Raw genomic sequence first — 18,170 nt, forward strand, 5'->3', positions numbered from 1 at the left:
TGGATATTCTACCTGTGGGAAGAATATGTTTGTTGACTGTGTTATCAGTAGATGTGGTTACCTCTGGATGTAGGTAATGTTGTGTGTGTTACTGGTGTAGTGCATGCGTGGTCAGATCTGTTCAAGTCTGTGTTGTATCCCCCTTTTTCTAGCATGTCACTGAAGACTGGCTCTCTGCATCCTTGGCTTGGATGAGGGCGTGTCCATGGTCTAATGAGGGTCAGTCCACCAAGGCAGGAAGTTCTTTAGCAGACAGTCGGAGGCAGTTTGGCATGGCTGTGTGAAGCTGGGTTGCAAAACTTTGTCTCCTATGTTGCATTCTTCTTGTGGTGCCTTCTGGCTGTAGCAGACTTTCTGACCTTCTATGCTCTGGTGGTTGCTGTTGCACAGACAGGGAATGTGGTTCTTGGAGTTGGAGTTAATTTGACAGTTTGTTAGTGACTGTGTTAGGTGACTGAGGTGATGTCCTTTAGTACCTCAGATTTTTCATCAACAGTTGGCTGTGAAAGACTTGTTCGTTCTGGGTCGTTGTTGAACAGGTGCTTGTCATCTCTGATGTGGTGCACCAGGTGATCACCAGCCTTCCGTTCTGGCGCTGGTCACAGCGAGCATGACTCAACTTTGTGATCACATGCATGTAAATGGTCTTGAAGGAACTCTCTCAGTTGTTTCATGACTTGTTCCATGTCTTCTAATGGGAAGCGGTCATGTTCTTGTGCATACTCAGCACTGTGTGCGTCTGAGTAGTGCTGAGGTGGGTTTTGTTGTCGCTTACCCACACGAGTTGCTCTTGGATGAGTCAGGTGATTACCTTTGGATATCTGGTTAGGTTTCCAGATGTTCTTATCCTTTTGGTTTCTTGAGAAGCGTGGCTGGTCCCATGGATTTTTCCAGCAGTTGGGCTGAGAGCGGTCATGGATATGGGCGTCATGTTCTCTGTGCTCTTGATGGAAGACTCTGGTGTTGTGATGCCACTGGGTGTCGTCCAGTGCGAGTCTTTGTTGACAGAGTTCAAGAGTGTGGAGGTTCTGTTACCTTTCTTTGAGGCCAACTTCTGCTTGTTATAGGCCTTCTGTGTTAGGACACGCAACTGTTGGATGGTCATGGAGTTCGGACAGGCCATGACACCTAGATGGTGACTGACTCCAGGGTGCAGATTCTTTAGGAAGAGGGTTTTGAAGTTCACATCCTCTTCAAGGTCAGGGTTGTTGTGTGCACCAAAGTAGGCTTGTCGGAGTCGGTTGTAGTAAGCTTGTGGAGTCTCTTGACGACCTTGTTTGGTTTCCAAGGCAGTCCATGTTCAGACTCTGGGTCTGTAAACTCTTTAATCAGGACCTCACGAAGTCGCTGGTAGTTTGACTTGGTTTGACTGGGCTGTCGATCTAGAAAGTTTCGTACCTCGGGACTGGACGTGACTCTAAGGAGGTATAACCAGTCTCTGTCAGTCACATGAGGTCTCACTTCCAGATGAAATTCGATATCTCGCAGATAAGCCTGGATGTCGTGGCCCTCTGTGGAGTTCAGATTGAACCTGCTGATGTTTTCAGACAGCTTTTTGAGGTCTTTGATGGTCATCCTGTATGCAGCTCCAAGGTCTTGGATGGGAGGTTTTCTTTTGTTGGCAGGAAAGGGTTGTGTGGCGAAGGCAGGTGAGGTTTTGCGTTGTGGCCCTTCGCTCCTTTCATCATATGCCAGTTCTTGGATGTGGGACTCTGCTCTGCTCAGCAGTGATGAGACTAAGAGAGGTTTCTCTTTCCTTGGCTCTTGTTTGTGCTTGTAAGCATCTTGGAGTTCTTTTCTGACCATGTATAGCTCATCGTTGGTATCGTCTAGTTGTTGGGTCAGATTGTCCGTTTCAGTTCTGTACCCTTCAAGGTGGTCTTTCAAAGCACTGATTTCAGAATTCTTGTTTCTGATGTCTAGCTTGGCTTTCTCTAGTAGCTGTTCGGCATACTGGAGTCTGTTTACCAGGTCTTTCTGAGCAGCCGTTGCATGTTGCTGGTCGAGCTGAGCTGCTGCCAGGACTGCTTGGAGCTTCATAACTTGTTCCGTTGTTTCCTGCTCCCTCTCACTGGGTGCTTTAAGTTGATCTTGAACTTTCACTTCCAGCTTGTCTATGCGACGTTGAGCACGTGTCCAAAGTCCGTTGTTCTGGCTTGAATCTTGTGTCAGGAATCTTCTCAGGATTAGGATGATTATAATTAAAAATAATAACAGTTCAAATGTCTTTAGAGTGAGGCTGTCTGTCATGCCTCTCAGCCAAGTGTTCACATCATCCCCATGGGCAAAGGGGTCTGCAGTCTGCGGCATGTTTGCACGCTAGGGAGAAGAGAGACTGACACAGATCTGTGTGGAGTAAAAGCCTATGTGTTGCGGGACAACTAAGTGTTGTATCAGTGATTTTGAACCACTAGTGAAATGTGGTGATGACTGTGTTGGTCTCAGGGTGTCTAAGTAGACTAGAGATGCGAAGACTTTGTCACTTTGTCACAAAAAAAGGTAAACAATATTTTTATATAGCAATATATAGCAGCTTTTGCTGTAGTTAAGGGAACACAGTGATAGTGACCTCTGAAGATCTGAGTCTCTGTGCCAGTTTCTCTGGACACAAACACAAAAGGTTTCCTTTGCTGTTGGTACACAGTTAAAATTTACTTGATCAAGCTTTTAAAACACTCCCATTCAAATAACTCTCGGGCACACGCAGTGTTCCGCGAGATTGCATTCACTTTGTGGATGGATAGAAACGGCCAAACATTATTGTGGCATTATCTTATGTTTGTTTACGGAGCAGAAGACCACCACCACCATGTGGTCAAGGCAGAAGCCCCCCAGGGCGGAGCAGAAGACCACCAGAACAGTGTGGTCAGGGTAGAAGCCCCCCAGGGCAAAGCAGAAGACCACCACATCCTTGTGGTCGAGGCCGGAGTCCCCCAGGGCGGAGCAGAAGACCACCACGACCGTGTGGTCAGGGCGGAAGCCCCCCAGGGCAGAGCAGAAGACCACCACCTCCGTGTGGTCGAGACCGGAGTCTCCCAGGGCGGCGCAGAAGACCTCCACAACCGTGTAGTCAGGGCGGAGCAGAAGACCACCACATCCTTGTGGTCGAGGCAGGAGTCCCCCAGGGTGGAGCAGAAGACCACCACAACCGGGTGGGCAGGGCGGAAGCCTCCCAGGGCGGAGCAGAAGACCACCACATCCGTGCGGCCAGACCAACGGGAGGACGAAACTCTGGTAATCCTATGGAGTTTCTACTGGATTCCAGAAGATTGGTGCTGACTTGACTCTGCTCATGAAGATTATTGGTGACTTGCATTTGTTCATGAAAATCCCTGATGTCTTGACTCAGTCCTTGAAGATCACCGGTGACTTGACTCAGTCCTTGAAGATCACCGGTGACTTGACTCAGTCCTTGAAGATCACCATTGACTTGACTTTGTCCTTGAAGATCACCAGTGACTTGACTCTGTCCTTGAAGATCACCAGTGACTTGACTCAGTCCTTGAAGATCACCAGTGACTTGACTTGACTCTGGAAGGTCAACGGTGACTAGCCCTGATTCTGGAAGGTCATAGGTGACTAACCCTGACTCTGGAAGGTCAACGGTGACTAACCCTGACTCTGGAAGGTCGACAGTGACTAACCCTGACTCTGGAAGGTCAACGGTCACTAACCCTGACTCTGGAAGGCCAAGGGTGACTAACCCTAACTCTGGAGGGTCCATGAGCACCTGACTCAACTCTGGCGGGTCAACCGGAACGTGATTCAATTCTGAAAATTCAACGGTCACCTGACTTGACTCTAGAAGGTCAACAGGAACTAGCCCTGACTCTGGAAGGACAACGGTGACTAACCCTGACTCTGGAAGGTCGATGGCGACTAACCCTGACTCTGGAGGGTCCATGTGCACCTGGCTCGACTTTAGAGGGTCCATGAGCACCTGACTCGACTCTTGAAGGTCAACCGAAATCTGACTTGATTCTGGGGAATCAACTGGAACGTGACTCGACTCTGGAGGGTCAACTGTGACTAACCCTGACTCTAGAAGGTCGACGGCGACTAACCCTGACTCTGGAGATCGACTCTGGAAACAGAGACTGACAGCATGACATTTACACGCTGAAAGACCGAACATGCAGGAAACCTTCATCCAGCACCGGATACCTTCCTTGGGCCGAGTGCTTGGACCTTACAATGACCATGGTGTTGGTGTGCTTGACTGGCCAGCAAACTCACCAGACCTGAACCCCACAGAGAATCTATGGGCTATTGTCAATAGGAAAATGAGAAATAAGAGACCAGAAAATGCAGATGAGCTGAAGGCCACTGTCAAAGAAACCTGGGCTTCCATACCGCCTTAGCAGTGCCACAAACTGATCACCTCCACGCCACGCCAAATTAAGGCAGTAATTAAAGTAAAAGTAGCCCCTACCAAGTATTGAATAGATGTGAAGTAAATGGACATACTTTCCAAAAGGCCAACAATTCACTAAAAATGTTTTATTTTTTGTTGGCCTTATGAAGTATTCTAATTGGTTGAGATAGTGAATTGGTGGGGTTTTGTTAAATGTGGGCCAAAATCATCACAATTAAAAGAACCAAAGACTTAAACTACTTCAGTCTGTGTGCACTGAATTCATTTAATACTCGTTTCACAATTTAAGTTGAATTACTTAAATAAATTAACTTTTCCACGACATTCTAATTAATTAAGATGCACCTGTATATGGTGCAAAATAAATAATAATAATAGGGAGCCCTACACATAATTATTATGGGCCTAAAGGACAAGGAATGCAGCTCTAACATGCTACTGGGAAAAATCTAATGTTCCAAGTGCAAATCAGTCCAAAAATAAGTAAATATTATCCTTAAAAAAATAATCGGTGTAGTGCAATAACAAATATAAATAAATAGTGCAATGCATAAGCAATATAAGTAAAACAAATAAATTGTGCAGAAACTATTTGTGTGCAATGTATTCAATTTTTGTCCAAAATATTCACAAAAATCATGCAAAAAATACAACACAGTCAGTTCTGTCTTATTATAAACAGATATGTGCATTAGACTGAACACTGAACAAGCCTTTTTAAATTGGATGCTTATGATGACATTAAAAATAATTAAAGAGTAACAATAATGCTAAGAGAAAATCACTCATTGTTCTTAATATTTAATACACTCTTTGTTTACTGCTTGAAATATATTTTCCTCCTTCTTTATTAAATAATATTTGCCTGCATGTTTTGAAACTATTAAAATGAACATTTATGAAAGTGTTAATAAAAGCCAAAGAGTTCAACTTTTAACCCTCATGTTAATCTGACATATTTTATGAATGTAATAACACTCTAAATTTAAATAACTAACAATGTTCATTTGAGAACTCCTAAAACATTACTCTTGACATAATTCTTGACTTTATTTTTAATTTTTGTACATTGTAAAAATATTTTCCCAGCACCAAAATCACTTCACACTGAATGCTTTCAAGACATGTAACAACGTTCTTACAAAAATTAAAACATCATACTGTAAAAACAAAACAAGACAAACTACATGTACTCTGAATGTTATAAGTTAATAATGCTTAAATTTATCAGCTTAAACAACAGTATCATTACTCTTTTATTAAACTTTGAATGCATGTTAATTCTCACTGAACATGTCTTTGCTAATGGTGTTTGGACCTCCTTGGAGAGTGTAGTTTCATTCTTTTTTTCAGCATGACGAAACTCATTTCTCTGCAGAGTTTTCAGGCAAGCAAGATTTCCAATCGCAGCATCACAAATGTGCTCCTGTTAACCCTTGCTGTATTTTCTAGGGTAAATAACTGTAAAATAGCCAGTGTTTTGCTGTATCCTCTGGGAACAGTATCTTACTGTAATATGAGGTGCATCTTTAAGAATTTATGCAGCTCAAATAATAAATTACAGTAAATTACTTTATGTAGCCATTACAGGTACCAACTGTAACATTAATCAGTAAATTACTGTCCTCCGAAACTACTCGAGTGCATTACGTCACATTATATTGTGAAGTGTACACATATTCAGGCAGAAACCAAGGATTTATGCATTAACACACACACGCACGCACTGACTGCCTTATCTAAACGCGAAGGTGTTGCCCCTTGAAGGCAGCCTGGTGGTCAAGTCATTTGTTTACTTTTCAGCGTGTGTCCTTAGTCAACCAGTTGCAACATTTTCACGTTTTAAGCCTTGAAATGGAACCTTCCACAACGAGTAAGTAAACTGTTCAAATATAAGTGAGATTCCTAGAATACTTTATGTGAAGTTAAATCGTTATTATTTTTGCTTGGACTTCCTTTGTTTCCAGAATGCTATATGGTTAGCTGAGTTTTGAGCCTCTCCTCACAACTTTCAGTTACATCCCTTGGTGTAGCAAAATATTTAATTGATCAAAAATTTACCAACTCAAATTGTTTATTTATTTAGTAATATTTAATTTTTTCATTTAATTGGTTAGTCAACATTTGCCACAATGTACAGATGCAAACTGTGCAATGTGCCTTTCCACCACATATATGCACATATAAAAGGACACCAACATGGAACAAATTTTAAATATGCCTGTGGAATGCAGAAGTGCCCTTGTACATTTAAGAAATACACCTCGTTTAGGTCTCATATGCACAGAAATCTCAGGCAGTCACAAAAACAAGATAACGCTATACATAGGCATCCACAAGCGAACCTCCACTGTCAGGTCCTAGGGTGCATTTGTTGCTTGGAATTTTTCAGAGCTGTGTTTCCACTAGCGAAATTCATATTAGAGATGTTAGAAAAGTTTGCTGTCCAGTTAAAGGCTGCTTGAAATATTTTAGAGTGAGAACATCATTCACCACTCATATATCTTGGAAGCATAAGCAGCAACCCAGACAGCAAGCAATTTCGGCCCAGAACCGGCCCACATTTGGATTTCACGCAGGCCAGATGTGGGCCGGTTCTGGGCCGAAATTGCTTGGTGTCTGGGAAGGTCCGGTGCAGCAGTTTAGTCTCCACAAACTGGGTGTGACAGCAACACCAACAGATCAGTCTCTTGATGGTCAACTACCTCCTATAGATCTGTACATTAATAGTGAGGTACCGTCTACATCATCTTTTCAAAGTCACATAAATACTGATGAAGAGGCTTTTTTTTTTTACATAACTTGGCTCTGTTTTACCTAAAGATGCAAGGCAAAATGTTGTTACCTGCCAGTACAATTCAATCAATTATCCAGGAATTTCAAGCAGTTCATGTTGATGGAAAGCAGGCCATGCTTGTTAGACTAAAAGAAAAGCTGTTATCTTCATCAGATATACCACCATGTGACATAGACAAAATTGATGAACTAGTTACACAAGATCTTTTAACTTTGTACAATGAGAGTCAGTTAAATTCTGACAAAACCAGAAAACATTTCTTCAAACAAAAGTTTAACTTTGTTGAGCCAAATCAGATATACCTGGGCACTGACACAGCTGGTAAAGGACGCTTTTGTCAGTATGTGCCAGTTAAAGAAACCCTTGCATCTCTGTTTAGGCAAACATTACAATTAGTACAACAAGTCAAAATGTATATACATAATTAAATAAAACTATTAAAATAAACCTTTTTAAAGGGAACATTGCTAAGTTTTTGCTGAGTGGTCTTTTTTTATGTTGTTTTCAAGGAAACTTCCACCAAGATGTCAAAAGAGACTGAGCAAACCCTACCACCAAGGCTCATCATGCTTGGTAAGCATAACATATATAGTAAACAACGTATATTGGGTATTTAGGAAACGTTGCCATATGACAGCAGTGTACCACAATGGAAAATGGCCAAAAAAGTAGATTTTCTATTAAATTATGATTATCTTTTTCTATTTAAATTGACATTTCTTTTAGATATTGATAGATTGTTATACTTGGAACTCGTGCAAACCAAAAGTAGGTAGGTTCGTATCATTTAACCTTCAAAATGGTACTTAAAAGTATTATTATAGTTCTTGCAAACGGACAAAAAAATGTGCTTTTGTACCATATATGGATATCAAATTCATCAACTTTTTATAGTTTTACATCCACAAAGTTTCCAACAACAAAAACAAATATTTTCGAAAGTATTTTATACAAGTTAAGTAAATGTATGGCAGCTTGGAACATGCACTAATACCATGTAGAACATGAAAACATAAAATACAGGTATTACGATAGGCGGCTCCCTGAAGTAAAATGAAAAGTGAAAGTTGTGACATTTGCCAAGTTTGGTAACCCATACTAACCCATCCAAGTGCACACACACACACAGCAGTGAGAAGTGAACACACCATGAAAACACACCCGGAGCAGTGGGCAGCTATAGATCCAGCACCCGGGGAGCAAATGGGGGTTCAATGCCTTGCTCAAGGGCACTTCATTCATGGGTATTGAGGGTGGAAGAGAGCGCTGTTCATTTACAACCTCCCACCTACAACTCCTGCCAACACAGAGACTCAAACTGGTGACCTTTGGGTAACTAGTCCAACACTCTGACCATTAGGCCACAGCTGGCCCTCAGTGTGGGTTTTTCCAGTCCATCCATGTGCACCCGTCTCAATCCAACTCATGTCAAATTTCATGACATCCCATGAAACTGCAAAAACAGTTCCTTTCAGCTGTGATGCAAAGGTGTAAGTCACATTTGCTGCACTTCATGCAGAGGATCCCCCTGCAACCAGGGTATTTGCACTTCCCTTTCTTCTCCATGACAGGCCAACTCCGTACTCTTCCTATTGCCCTTTCCATAAAATATAGCTGTATTCATTTTCTGAAAAGAAGACATAATTTTGTTATGTATACATAAATACAACTATACTAAAATAAACACTTCAAATCATTAAATAAGTGTGATAATTTTTTTGATGCTACTATCTATAAAAAATCCCAATGGGGAAATACATTACTGCAATTCCATAGTGGTACAGAGTTGCCATATGGCAACCTTGATATTTTCTTAATTTACTGTAAAACTATGTTAGACAAAATTGATTTATGAATTTAAAAATTTACTAATTTACTTACCAAAGTAACCATGGGATAAGGAGTTTTGGGAGGACATTCAGTTGTCATGTGACTTTAAAACAGCACATCATTGGCTACCTTAAGGCCTACCCTTTTAATTCCCATAGCGTGATATATCGCAGTTTTTTCAGAATAACAAGGAAATTAGTATAAATTAATTGTTGCCATATGGCAACTCCGTACCATAGAGGGATACGATAAAGTGGATGGTCAGCATTGAGGGGAAAGTGACACATTGCATTGAAGAGAAGCTGGATTTTGCTGCAGCATTTTCTGCGCTTTTTGCTTCTATGTTTTTAATATTGAGTACCAAGAGTCAGCTAGTGCCACACTTGAGCTAATTCAAAGGTAAGTGTTAAAAATCATCTTGTCCAATCATGGTTTTATTTAAAGAATGGCTAGTCCAAATACACACGGGAACAAACACTCTTTTGAATTTTTTTTTGCCAATATGTATTTGTTGTTGTACTTGGTTCTCATATACAGTTTGAATTTTTAATTTTACTAACTGATAAAATTCTAAAATTTATGTTTTATTTGGTTATAATTTTATTGTAAATATTGATTTCTTTAATTTGCTTTTGTATTGAAAATATGTTTGGTGATTTAAGTTACTAAAATACACTGGCATTGTTGTTTATTTATTTTACTTTTGTTATTATATTAAGGAAATAAGAATGCTTGATTTTGTTTATAATTTTATACTGTGGTTGTAAGATGTTATTTAGCCAATTCTATAGATAATGTGGTTCTTTTTGTGTTTTGTTTTGTCATTTTAGTATATGTTCTGATTTGTTTAATTTTGTTATATATTTTATGTTATGTATTTGTTTTTCCCAAATTTATTAAATATATTTGTATGAACATTTTATATGCATTCTGCAATTTATATGCAGTATTATACTGAGTGGTTTCGTGTCATTACAGTAAATAACTGCCAACACTCCTGCCAGTTTTTCACTGTAACTCTTTATTTACAGTATATAACTGGCAACACTGTTGCCAGTTAGTCACTGTTAAAGATTCATTACAGCAATTAGCTGGCAACAGTGTTGCCAGTATTTTACTGCTAAAAAACTGGTAAGGTCTAACAGTGTGTAAATTTTTTAAAACAGGAACATTTCACATCAATATATAAAAAAATTTACACGTGAAATGTCAAACTTGGGTATCAATTTCAGTACAGGAATAGTTAATCCTTCAAAAAAACCTTAAAATACTGTCATCATTTATTTACCCTCATGTTGTTTCTGTATGATCTTGAATGATGAACAGTCTTCTAAGGAACACACAAACAGTTATATTTTGAATAATCTCTGCATGTATGGGACAGCACATAAACGACATAAACATAAACATAAACAGTTGACAAAACATTTTTTTTTTAGTATGACAATCAATAATCTTAAACATGGAACATGGAATATTTCAAAAGACAATTTAATGCTTAAAAAAATGAGAATAAATTATAGTGTCAAAACCGCTTTGAATAATGAACAATTTTACTCACTCAGTAGAGTTTGATTATATCAAAAATAATCATTTTCAAATTAATTAAATGAATCCCATCCAATTCGAGTGACTCAAATCAACATGATCAAAACTCACCATTCATGCTCTGATGAAATGATTTGGTCACAATACATACAAAAAAACAATTACTGATATTGCCATTTCAGATTTCGGCAGTTTACAATTGTCTGATTTGACAATATGATGTTACAAAATGCGTATTATAAATTATGCAAAATATTTAAGTGGAAAAAATAGGTTGAGAGGAAGAGATTTTGAGAAATGTCTTTTTATGTCCATACGTCGTAGGCCTAAGTAACCAAAACTCTGTGGTTAACAACCTTCTTCAAAATATAATATTTTATGTTCCACAGAAGGTTTGGAACAACATTTATGGTGAGTAGGCCTAAATGATGACAGAATTTTCATTTTTTACTTAACTTACGTTATCCCATTGAAAGCATCTGTTCCGCATCATGAGTAGGCTAAAATAAAATTTCTTTGAGGAAAGTTTAGCCGCACACAGCACATACTGTACATATCATTAAAAAACATATGATGTTATAAAATACATATTGTAAATGAGATCAAACATTTAAGTTCGCGAAACGAAGAACACGAATGTGTATATACATTCTAAATCATAAACATCTTAAAGACATATAATAAACGCCTATTTGACATCTGATAGGAAACATCCAATATTTTTATAAAAATTTTGGTATTCAAACAGTTGATGAGCACCAATGACTTCCATTGTAGGAATAGAAATAATACAATGGAAGTCTATGGTGCTCAACAACTGTTCGAATACCAAATTTTTTTCCTAATATCTTCTTTTGTTTTCAGCAGAAAAAAAATAATTGTATAGATTTGGAACAAGTGAGTAAATGACAGAAATTTTATTTTGGAAGTGAACTAATTCTTTAAACATAGTCAGTTATGCCTGTGAACATATATTAGTATATTAGTTTTAGTATTAGTATATTATATCTGTGAAACAGCATCTCTTGGACATGGCGACGACACACTTCTGACACAACTCAACAAGACACTGTCTCCTCTTATTTTATTCATTTATTTGTTTGTTTAACTTTGCAAATCTTTTTCATGTACATTACACACTAAAGGTGTCATGAGTCCGGACCCGGTGTTCCTCCCTCTCACCGCCAGAGGGCGCCACTTCCCCATCTCCCGGACTCATTCACCTTAACACTATACACCTGATTCACTCTGTACACCTGTTGCATCCACTATCTCACTTACACACACACAGCTGTTCCTCATTTGTTCACTAGTATATAGTTTTGTCTCACACACCACTCTGCCTGCCTGGATTATTGTATGTTAGTTGTATTACATATGTTTCTAGTGCTTGTGTTATTTCGGCTTGTTCCCTGTGGTTGTTTCTTTTTTGTTTTTGCCGTGTTTGCCTTTTAGTTCTCGTTTGTAATAAAGTGTCTCTTCCCTGCACTTGGACCCAGACCTTGCTCTTTCCATGCCGCCGTCTCTACTGCGCCTTGACAAAAGGATGTTGAAAATGCAAAAGAAATAAACCCACAAAGTGACCATTTTAATATTTTATTTACATAAATATTTACATCTTACAGCATCTTATATCAAGTAACCAGCATGTAAATTATCAATATATTTAAGAGCATTTAATATTATTCTAGATACATTCCTTGGAGCTGTTGGAGTATAGAATATTATTTACAGCAGATAATGTTAAACAAGTTCAAAGATGTTATTATGGGATTTGTGAAAACTGTTGACTTTACATTGCTGACAAAAGTCACAGGCCCATACACAAGAGCAAGATTTAAGATGAACAAAACTCACTTTTTCTGAACATTGTCCATTTTCTGGGTGCGGTTGATTTGTCTCTATCTCTGTGTCACTTGAAGCTCAGAATACTCTGTCTCTGAGACATTGTTTGAGAGTTCCTCTGTCTTGTGGCCCGTCTGGAGTTTGGAGAAGTCAATTTCACCATAGTGGAGATCATCAGTTTCTTTCTTCTCGCCATTCTTGCTGATTGCAGTGACATTGTTAGTACAGATAGCCATTGTGTCTCTGTTTCTATCCTCAGCCTGAGTGGGAGAAATTTGAGAAATACTGTTTTTAAATCACTTTCTATCTGCAGTAAAAGAAGCATTGTTTGTGGAGTTCATACAGTGAGTGAAGTGAATTAGTCTTTAGAAAAATAGCAGAAAACAATTTACTTTTATACAAACAATTTACAACAATGTTCAGTATGACAGTTGCTGTCTTTTCTCAGTAGATTTATTCATATACTCAGAACCATTCAGGAACAATTTTACATTTTGTAATGATTATGTCACTGAATCATTCACTCATCAACTGAATGGTTCAAAAACACTGATTCATTCAGGAATCAAACAGCTATGTGAATTTATTCTGAACAATTTTTCTTGTTGCGGACAAAACAACTGGCAATATTTAGCTTAAAATTTAAGTTACTCAGTGTCACTTTGTACCTGATCACTTCCAATAACATGGGCCTGTCTTGAAGCCTTTGTTCTGTTGAAAAAAAAAAAACAATGAAAGAAAAAAAGAACACAATTGAAAATTCATAAATTCATAAAACAGCAATTAATAAATACAACATTAAAGACACAAACTACATTCCTGTTATTATCTTTTTACCTCATAGAGTAGAAAAATACAGCAGACAACAGAAAAAAGGCCAAAAGTCCTCCTGTGCAGCCAAATATCACCAGATGAGAGAGTCCACTCTGTCCTAAATTACAAAAGCAAAAGTTCATGAATTATCATCTGAGCATAGAAATACAAAAACTGTGCTTTATTTACCTGTGTGATGAACCTCTTCTGATGACTGATTTCCATATTTATTTTGTGCAGTGCAAAGGTATGATCCTATTTGAGTTTGCGTTAAATTAATTTTAATTCCCCAAGCTATAGGCGTCTCCTCTCCATGTTTATACCAGGTGTAGTTCAAGTCATTTGATGGATTTGTGCTGCTTTTGCAGGTCAAACTCACATTAGTGCCAACAGATGGAGTAATGATGATGTGAGTTTCTTTTGGAGGAACTTTAAGAAAAACACAAGCACATATACGGGGTTAACAAATGATACCTTTTCATTTCATCACATCAAGGATCATTTAAAACACAAATTATCTTTAAATCTCTTACACAGGACTCGTAGCATCACTATAGTCTCCACAGTTGAGGCATCAGGTGTATTTCTTGGATATGTAGCAGTGCAGGTGATGTTCCTTCTGTTATCTTTGTATGAAACTTTGAAGGTCAGCTTTGAAACCACTGACTGGGTTTTATCAGGTTTCTCCTGTAACTGTGTTGTACTGTGGGCAGATTTAGGGATGTTAGACCAGGATACTGTAGGAGGTTGTTTGGGGCAGGGGGCTTCAGCAGAGCAGATCAGATTGACTGTAGTTTCCTCCATCACTGGCTTACTGAGTTTAAGTTCAGGAGGTTGTGGTGAATCTACAGGGTAAAGATGGCAGACAGCATTATGGAAAACATACATTGCACATGTAAGAAGGGGTGAGGTTTAGCACATTTTACAAAGTGTCAGCTACTACATGCATAAAACCCCCTAACGCCGAAGATACAGTTTTATAATGTTATGGTATTTTTCTAAAATTTTGTTTGTTGACACATACATAGAATGTAAAATTACTATCAATATATTATGTAATTAATATTTACATTTCTTCTTAAAGTTGGGCAAATTCATCTCTTACTTTGGTGTGTGGATGGTCTGGGATGACATTTACCTCTGACGTTGATCCTCACAGTCTTTTTTGTAACATCTGTACTGGGGTTAAATGTTACTCTGAACACTGGCTCCATTTCCAGTCTGAAGTAATAGAGGTCTGAATGATTCTTCATGATGTTATTGAAGACAGTTGTGCAGTTCCTTTCACTGAGATTTCCAGTTATCTCTATGTCACTGAATCCTCTAATGATGTTTTCACTGCTGTTAAACGCTATAAAACTGTCTTTTTCTCCAAACTGTGATTTGTTTTTTAGCCAGATCCCATAAATAGATTCTGCCTTGTTACGTTTGTCCTCAAAATCAGAGATGTGGAATGTGCAAGGAATCTGCACACAAGAGCCTGTCAGAGCTGTTACTGTCTGAGGCATCACAGCAGAGTAGATATCAGCTGGAACATAAAATACATTAGCCATACAATTACACTTTAAACATGCATTAATATTACATTAATAACAAACTGAGGTCATATATCCTTTACTTTTAGTAGCTAAATTTAAAACCCACTGCAATAGCATTCAAAGTAAACTTGAAGTGTGCTAATAACAGTATTGTGTGCTTTTAATGCAAATAATGAATGTTTATAAATTATAGGATATATAACCAGATGTACCAATAAGCTGCCTGCAGTCTGAAGTGGGGCTGCACGTGTCACTCCGCCCCATACCTACTCTGGGGTGCCTTTCCCAAAGCCATATAGTTGACAACCTGTTAGCAACTTCGTTGGTGGCAATGAGAAATTGCATTGCAACTAACAAAGCTACTAACTTAGTTAGCAACTGGTTTTGGGAAACGCTCCCCTGATTTGTTTGATCGTCTCTCATAGGCATAGCATCATGATAGGAAATGTGTGCATAGTTGGTGTAGAACAGAGTATGTAGTTTAAAAGCTGAAAACGGTGCAGTGTTACAAAGCCTTGATTATAATGTACAGTTGTTTATTTTTATCTTGTATCACTGTCTGATTTATTGAATCACAAGATGTTAGCTGCTGCAAGTGTAATCTTCTGGACCAGTCCAATTCACAAATGAATCACTGGGACATTCTAAAGCGCTTAACGTGAAAGTGTGTGAGTTAGTGCATTAAAACAGTATTTTAAAAAGATCAAATCAGTAAACAAACTTTTAATAAAGCATTATGAGCCCAAACAGATATGAGCCCAGAATACGAACACAATGCGTTTAATTATGTGTTACGCATTTTCCTCCCATATCCTGATTGACTGTAAATGTCTGAGAATGCTTTATGAAAAAAATTTCTGAGCTTGGTCTTTTTAAAAAGCATTTTAATGCATTACGCCACGTTAAGCACGTTAAGTTAATTCAAGGATTTGCATTTATTACTTGGACTGATTCAAGGGTGTAACTTTGGGTCTAACATTGGGGGGCCACGATGACCAAAGGTCCGATGACGTGGCAGTGGTGGTAAATCACAACTTAAAACTTGTTTTTATATTAATTGTATAAGGTGGTGTGAACACAGATTTGGATAAAATATTTGTCATTGTTTGCAGACAGTAACACCATCCAAACAGTGAAACCACATAATAAATAACCGATCTACAAACATTTCTAAATTCATGTAAAACACACAATTTTTTTTTGTATTATTATTGGTAAGTTAATCTATTTTGTAGTCTATTGTTAATTCTACAGTAGCCTATTGAAGAATGCAATCATTTAAATTAGTTACGTTGTTTATTTGCTTCACTTAGGCACTATATTTTTATTATTAAATATATCTATCTTATCTCTTATTAAAATAATGCTTATGTGTCTGCCTGTTCACGTTAACCGTAATAAACAAATCGCTAACACTTTAAAATAAGGTTCATTAGTTAACTACATTAACATTAACTAATAAGGAACTGCACTTATACAGTAATTGTTCATCTTTGTTCATGTTAATTTCCACATTTTATAATGCTTTATTAAAATCTTGTTAATATTAGTTTAATGCACTGTGAACTAACATGAACAAAAAATGAACAGCTTTATTTCTATTAAATAAACAAAGATGAATAAATACTGTAACAAATGTATTTCTTACTCATTGTTATTTCATGTTAGTTAATACACTAATGTTTAATAAATTAACCTTTTTGTAAAGTGTATGAATGTTGTTCTCCCGAGGCATGATGTCGCACATCTGACAAGCCACCGTGCCCCAACAGAGAACACTCGACGACAAATTGTGCCTGATACTCATTTCCGCTAACACTTTCCAGCCAAGTATTTGATTCTTCCCACTCTCGTCGGGACTTTTGCATCCGCTTTGGTTTCAGTGCTGGACACGGAGGGGTATCTGGAGCCAGGGCCGTAGCTGGGGTTTGCGGGGCGCCGGTGAAGGTTGTACCAGTGGGCCCTGTTTTAAATTGTTTGATTTGTATGTTCGTTCATTTTTACTTATTTGTGCTATTTACACAATGTTTAATTTATTAATTAATTTATTAATTAATTTATTTTACAAAAACTGCTTCTACGGGAACATAGCGTGAGATACAAGGTAATTGAGCCTTTTATACATTTTCGTGTTTCTTTAGAAATAATTAATGGACAAATGGAGTCTTTAAACGCCTCAGATGTAAAGTTATTCGCTGTCAAAGTGACGCCAAAATGAATGGGAGTCAATGGATTGCTAACAGCAAGTGGGGGTCCACTAGCCAATGGCGGCGCCCAGGGGTGCTTCAAAAAAATTTATGAAACCCTGCACCCCTGCATATTGGAGATATATTATGAAATTACATTTGTTTCAATAATAATGAACGAACCTTATAAAACTGAACGTAACTTTTTCAGAAAATATAAAAAATATGCCATTACAAAAAAAAAAAAAAACCCGAAAAAAATTAACTCAGTCGCACAAATTTAACAGGCTCTTCAAATATACTTCATTCTTTGTTAATGTTTTTCAAAGATTTGTTTTCGATAATCATGGATTCTGAATTCATTGCCACAGATTTCGCTTACGTTTTGCAGCTTTTTGTTTGGTGTTTTTACACAAACCTCTCGTGGGGGCAGGCTTAAAAGTAATCTACTCTGATTGGATAGTGAGCTTTTGATGGACAGGTGCTCTCTGACCGGGAAGTACAGAGATAGGTATAAACCATAGACAGTAAAAGAAATGGACACAGCGACCCCATTGGAACTCAAATGAGACAATTTTTTTTTTTTTTTTTTTTTACCTGACTGGTACCTCTTTTTTTTATTTATTTATTTATTTTTTTTTTATTTGACATTTAGGAATTACAACTGCAGTCAGGGGGTAAAAAAAGTAAAGCAAATAAACAGACATACAAATACATATACAAATTCAGAAAAAATTTAAAGGCTAAAGATGTGAAAATGCTTACAGATTGAAACGCATTTTGCAGCTTTCTTATTTTTCAGCCCCACTATTGTATTTAGGTAAAATAAAGGCTTATTTCCTCCAAATTTACATTTATGAATACTAAATTTAGCTAACAGAAGAAGCAGATTAATTAAATAATATTCCTTATGGTAAGATTTGTCATAAGAGAAAAAACCAAATAATACATTTTTAAAGCACAGTTGAAAGCTGGACATGATATGAGCCTTAATAAAGGAACAGAAATCTGACCAAAAACAAACTGAATGAGGACAACTCCAAAATAAATGATAAAATGTTTCATCGTGTAGATCACAAAATGTACACAATGTATCAATTTCACAATTAAATCTGTTCACAAGGAAATAATTACATGGGTAAATTTTATAAATAAGTTTAAGCGAGATTTCTTTGATTTTATTAGTAATTAAGTATTTATGTGGGAGTTTCCAGATTTTAAACCATAACAAATTATCG

At 37.6% G+C, this 18,170-nt stretch overlaps 1 protein-coding gene across 5 annotated transcripts in view; it reads right to left on the reverse strand.

The window, feature by feature from the left end:
• Window positions 1-6,960: 6,960 nt before the first annotated feature.
• LOC128013010 (myelin-associated glycoprotein) overlaps window positions 6,961-18,170 on the reverse strand; it is a 30,790-nt gene continuing 19,580 nt past the window's right edge. The window contains exons 3-10 of one of the 5 annotated variants that reach the window (XR_008183232.1): window positions 14,347-14,736; window positions 13,742-14,053; window positions 13,398-13,637; window positions 13,233-13,326; window positions 13,064-13,106; window positions 12,408-12,655; window positions 10,291-10,329; window positions 6,961-8,799 (exon numbers count right to left, since the gene is read on the reverse strand). Coding sequence is in view for 3 of the 5 variants with exons in the window: in XM_052595683.1 (XP_052451643.1) it covers window positions 12,452-12,655; window positions 13,064-13,106; window positions 13,233-13,326; window positions 13,398-13,637; window positions 13,742-14,053; window positions 14,347-14,736 (1,283 nt within the window). In the remaining 2 variants the exon portion in view is untranslated. Of the gene's footprint in view, window positions 8,800-10,290; window positions 10,333-11,486; window positions 12,085-12,112; window positions 12,656-13,063; window positions 13,107-13,232; window positions 13,327-13,397; window positions 13,638-13,741; window positions 14,054-14,346; window positions 14,737-18,170 lie in introns of those variants that run through there. The other 4 variants (XR_008183233.1, XM_052595683.1, XM_052595684.1 and 1 more) reach the window with 4 other exon arrangements.

This window comes from Carassius gibelio, chromosome B24, assembly GCF_023724105.1.
Source record: "Carassius gibelio isolate Cgi1373 ecotype wild population from Czech Republic chromosome B24, carGib1.2-hapl.c, whole genome shotgun sequence".
Classification (NCBI taxonomy): Eukaryota; Metazoa; Chordata; class Actinopteri; order Cypriniformes; family Cyprinidae; genus Carassius; species Carassius gibelio.